The 5,103-nt window shown below is 38.5% G+C and overlaps 1 protein-coding gene across 5 annotated transcripts in view; it reads left to right on the top strand.

Annotated features, from left to right (window-relative positions):
- Positions 1-2,900, top strand: part of OPRM1 (opioid receptor, mu 1) — a 120,126-nt gene extending 117,226 nt beyond the window's left edge. For 2 of the 5 annotated variants that reach the window (XM_011943739.1, XM_011943737.1), the window contains exon 4: positions 2,127-2,412. In XM_011943739.1, coding sequence (XP_011799129.1) covers positions 2,127-2,165 — 39 coding nt within the window. In that variant the 3' untranslated portion in view covers positions 2,166-2,412. Of the gene's footprint in view, positions 1-2,126 lie in introns of all 5 variants that reach the window. The other 3 variants (XM_011943738.1, XM_011943735.1, XM_011943733.1) reach the window with 2 other exon arrangements.
- The last annotated feature ends 2,203 nt before the right edge of the window (positions 2,901-5,103 follow it).

Here is a 5,103-nt window from a genome sequence, read left to right as displayed (position 1 = left end):
GGGAGGGAAGGGGGGAGGGGAGGGGAGGAGAGGAAAGGAAAGGAAAATCTTCTGGGATTGGCCATAATGTAGTCACTAAAACAGAAATCCAGAGTAGCAAACCTTATTGTGGGACATGATTCTGTCTAAATGACGTAATTTGCACAGTGTTTTAAAGTACAGGGTCCCACATGAGACAGCCTCGGTTCTGCATGCTCTAAGGCATAGCCTTTCTTACTCCTTTGTTACACCAGCACAGCAGCCAAGTGTCGAACAGCCCCTCTGTCTGCTGATCAAAGCACCCCTGGACTTCTTTCCTTTCTCTCTCCCCATGGATCTGCATCTTGGTACTCTCTGTGGGAATACATTGCCCTTCAGGTGTATACAATTGTAACTTACCACTTGACACAGTTGTGCTTTCCTCCCTAATGGGGTCCGGAATGTTCTCTCGGTCCTTTACCCTATAGGAGAGCAAACAGAAACCAGGGCAGCTTGTTGGATTTTATCCCTCACTTTTCAGCCTCCATCTATTGGCTCAACTCTTGTTCATCAACAGATAGGACAGAGGTGGACCACTCGCTGCCCACCTTCTGCACCATTTGGGCCAGAATATTTGCTACCAGACCCAGGGAGTTCACAAATGTTCCTGAACCCAGCTTATGAGTTCTTGCCTTTTTATTCTTCCAAAAAGTTGTTGTCTGTCTTGGCACCCTGCACTTTGTGCCACTTTGGGAAGAATCTCAACCCCTTAGAAGATGGCAAGAAGTAACAGGATTCCAAAGGAGATGACTAAGCAAGCAAGTAGGTTGCTTTGCCACTCTATAGGTGCCAAAATTAGACAAAAGACTCAGGCAATTGACTACTCACAGCATAGCAAACAGCAGAAGCTTTAAGGTAATAGTGCCAGTTCCCCTACTCCCAAATCCCACAAGGCAATACGATGGGACCAGATGGCAGTACACACACAGTGGGTCATATCACAGTTGAGGAACCCAGAGCTTAAGTCTCAGCATCTGGGGAAGAAATAAACAAACCTCCCCTAGGAGCAAGCAGCCACACTGTGGTCAGTGCTGTGGTGGCCTGTGCCTACTTAGTTGCCTGTGTGACCAGCCACAGAAACGATCAGAGTCAAAGAACAGTTAGACCTTACAATTTCTCAGGGTCAGCAAGGGTGTGCAGGGACACTTCTGGCCATGATGGACTGCCTCTCCCTAAAGTGAGAATGACCTGACCTATTCTTTATTATTAGAAAACATGTACTGAAATATTTAAGGGTAAAGCAACAAATGGTTTAAAAAGATGTTGTGTGTATGAGAGAGAGAGATAAACAGAGAGAGAGAGAAAGAGAGAGACAGAGAGAGAGAAAAAAAGAGAGAGAAAGCAGATGGTAAAGCACATGGATAAAGCAAATTTACCAAAATAAAATTTTTAAAAAATGATCTTTTACCCCTTTACACTTATTATACAAACATCTCCTTTTCTCCTCAGCAATATTATAATGAATGATAGCAAAAATTATTTGTTAATTACAAAACTTGTTATATTTCCACTGTCCTCTTTCCTTACCTGAAAATGCCAAGCCACATTTCCATGTATCTGAGCAAATTTTGTTACTGTTCAACGCATATGCCAGCTTTACAGTGGGGATCAGGTGGGATGTAATTCAAATCAGTTACAGGGAAAAAAAATCATTAATTTTGAGAATTGGGTAAAAATAAAAATATCTTTATCTGGAAATAAAGAAGATCAGAAGTATTGAAAAAAGCATTGCTTTTCTTTCAAAATGTTTATCAAGTCATAAATGATTTGAGGCTAAAGAGGGAGGAAGAGGGTAACAAAGGGGGAGAAAGAGTTTCGATTAGAAGGTATTTTTTCAAGGAAAGTATCAATAATATCTCTATAATGACTATATAGTTGTTTTCAGTAGTATACACAAATGAAGAGCATATTCATAATGAGCCAGAAGATTATTCAAAATGTCTGAAGAGATTGATTAATGTCTTGACATTTAAGAGAAACTGAGACTTGCAGGTGAAAGTATACAAGAAGGTCTTCAGTATAGTTCTTACGGGCAGAAGATGCTCAATAAATGTGTGCTGCAACCACATCTGAAATGTTCACTGTCTTTGCTCTTTCTCTCCTTTCAGCTTGAAAATCTGGAAGCAGAAACTGCTCCGTTGCCCTAACAGGATCTCATGGCGTTCCGACCTTCACCAAGCTTAGCAGCCACCATGTGTGTGGAAGCAGGTTGCTTCAAGAATGTGTAGGAGGCTCTAATTCTCTAGGAAAGTGCCTGCTTTTAGGTCATCCAACCTCTTTCCTCTCTGGCCACTCTGCTCTGCACATTAGAGGGACAGCCAAAGTAAGTGGAGCATTTGGAAGGAAAGGAGTATACCACACTGAGGAGTCCAGTTTGTGCAAGACACTCAGTGGAACCAAAACCCACTGTGGTATGTGAATTAAAGTCATCATAAAAGGTGAACCTTCTGTCGTAATATTTTGTTTTCAAGCAAATATTTATGACCTCATCAAAGACAAACCATCTTTTGTTAAGTTCACCATAGAAGCACATAAAGTAAATGCTACCTCTGATCAAAGCACCTTGAACGGAAGGTCCGAGTCTTTCTAGTGCTTTGCAAGGCAGTGGATCCATTATTCTATTTTAGATCTTTAATGTTCACCTTAAAATTAGCATCCGGCTAAGGCATCATTTTCACCTCCATTTCTTGGTTTTGTATTGTTTAAAAAAATAACATCTCTTTCATCTAGCTCCATAACTGCAAGGGAAGAGATCAGCATGAAAGGTAATCTAAACCACAGTCATGTGTCAGCTGTAGAAAGGTTGATTCTCATGCGCTGCAAATACTTCCAAAGAGTCATCATGGGGGATTTTTCATTCTTAAGCTTTCAGTGGTTTGTTCTCCAGTTTTAAATGTGCAATTTTCTTGCTCCTATTTAAGTGTTCACAAAAGGTAATAGTCAATGAGCTCATCACTTCATCCACGCAGGAAGTCAAGCATTAAAATGTACTCTTTATTTCTCACTGGTTTCTCCATACCGCATGCTCCTCACATATTATTTTCTTTTTTTAACTCAGCTCAGAATCCTTATGCCTTTTGAATCAGTGTAATAAAATGACAAGATGTTTTTGTTGATTGCCAGAACAGTTTAAACTTTTTTAAAATAATAGATCCAATAAACATAATCTGAAGACAGACTCAAATGACCATATAAAAAATTGTATCATCTATTTTTCAATCCTGTGTAGTTACTTGGATGTGAAATATTAACAATGGCCCAAAAATATTTTCCTGAAGATTGTGTTTATATAATGTTACCACCAATATTTTGGTCTTTTTGATCTCTGCTAAATGTCAAGATTTCCTTTGTAAAGTGTCAATCTTCTAAATAGTTTCTCTAAGACAATTCTCCTCTTTGACTGATTTTCTTTGTTGTGAAACACAGTAGAGATTTGGCAATCACCCATTTTACTTGATCTAGGTAGACAGCCAAGTCAGATGGCCAATGCCGAGAAGCTCTCCATTTTTAACTTTTGTCAGCATTGATTAAACGAATCAAATACTCCTTGTAGCTATCTATGAAGATATAAGTGAAAAACTAGACTGCTGACTTCTGAGTATTCCTGAGTCTACAATCTGCCAGAAGACTCCATTGTAAAATTTGTATTTCTTCATCGATCTGACAAGGCACAAATATGTGCCAGATATCCAAAAGCAATGTTTCTAGAAAACAGCTGTCGGGATCAGAATAACTGAATTTACTCTCAGATCTATTGGCTATAGTTATGTGGACTCAACCCATGTATCCAGTAGATGGGAAAAAACAAAAGCCAAAATAAGTGTTCTAATGTTTCCTTCTGATGAACTTTCATGTTTGCTTGTAATCATCTCCATTTCTCAAATATTATGTTCCATAATAGACATATATTATGTTTAATTTTTTATATTTTCTGACAAAAGTAGCTAAAACTAGGACCTTAAAAAGATTTAGAATGTTAAAAAAGTGTACTACTGTGTATATATTTACATATATACATTACTAGAGCTTCCATAAGTAAAATGGATAATTCAAACAGAGCACAACGTAATATTTGTATGTAAATTACAGAGGAGGAAAATTCATGCTTTTCATGGGCTATGATGGTTTCTCTCAAGGGATGACATACTATTGCTTTTGCTCATCAGGCTGTTTTTCCACATTGTTTCTGCTTAATGCCAGCTCCTAGTACGAATTATCTGGCAAGTTGTTGAGAGCAACTTTGTCTTCAAGTAGGACCTGATGTGTCTTTTTCCACAAATGTCATGGGTGTGAACAAGTTTCTTCCATGTCATCTTTGAGACTCTACGCAGAATACACAATAAAGGGGGTTATTTTTAAAATAAGACATTCTAAAGTAAATAATAAATAAGTGCATTGTCAACATTTTTCATTCAAAACCATTTTTTAATGTAAATTTGCTAGAACCAGCTTGCAATTCCAAGGCAAGTAGAGACATAACAACCCCGACTCAACTAGATGGGCTAAGGTTTCTGATAAAATCTGAAGATAAAGAAAATGGAATATTCTGCTTTTTTCTTCCTTCTAACTTTGCCCTTGCCTAAGGATGCGATATCTTTCTGGGTTGGTATCCCAGAAATGCAGACTATAGATATGGGGCGGAAGCTTTGCTTCTTCACCTGATCACTTGCTGTGGAAATTCTAGCTTATTGTGTCCCAAGTAGTTAGTGGTATTTTCTCTTTCAGTCTCCACTGTTATTTTGCTCCTTCATCCCTCTTTCCTTGCCAATCATTAGAAAGAGAAGAAGAGGAAAGAGACTTGACTGGGGCAATGGTGAATCCCTAGGACCCTGCTGTTAATGTTCCCATGGGAAGAGGGTATCTGTCCTCAGAAGGGGATTTGATCAGACTTCTGTTTTAAGCCTCTAGCTGTAATATTGTAGACCCACCTTAACAGCTTGATGATGTTGAATAAAAGAGTATAGCAAAAAAGCTAAAATTTGAGCTTCAAGGTCATGCAAACCAATGTCTGAATACACTTTGAAATTTTTCGACTTTGTGGTTTTGAGCAACATATTTAAGCTCTCCTAGCTTCAGTCTTCCCTT

The sequence above is a fragment of the Colobus angolensis genome, unplaced genomic scaffold, assembly GCF_000951035.1.
Source record: "Colobus angolensis palliatus isolate OR3802 unplaced genomic scaffold, Cang.pa_1.0 Scaffold221, whole genome shotgun sequence".
Classification (NCBI taxonomy): domain Eukaryota; kingdom Metazoa; phylum Chordata; class Mammalia; order Primates; family Cercopithecidae; genus Colobus; species Colobus angolensis.
The sequence above is the reverse complement of the archived record's forward strand: the minus strand, read 5'-3'. Positions and strand labels throughout refer to the sequence as shown.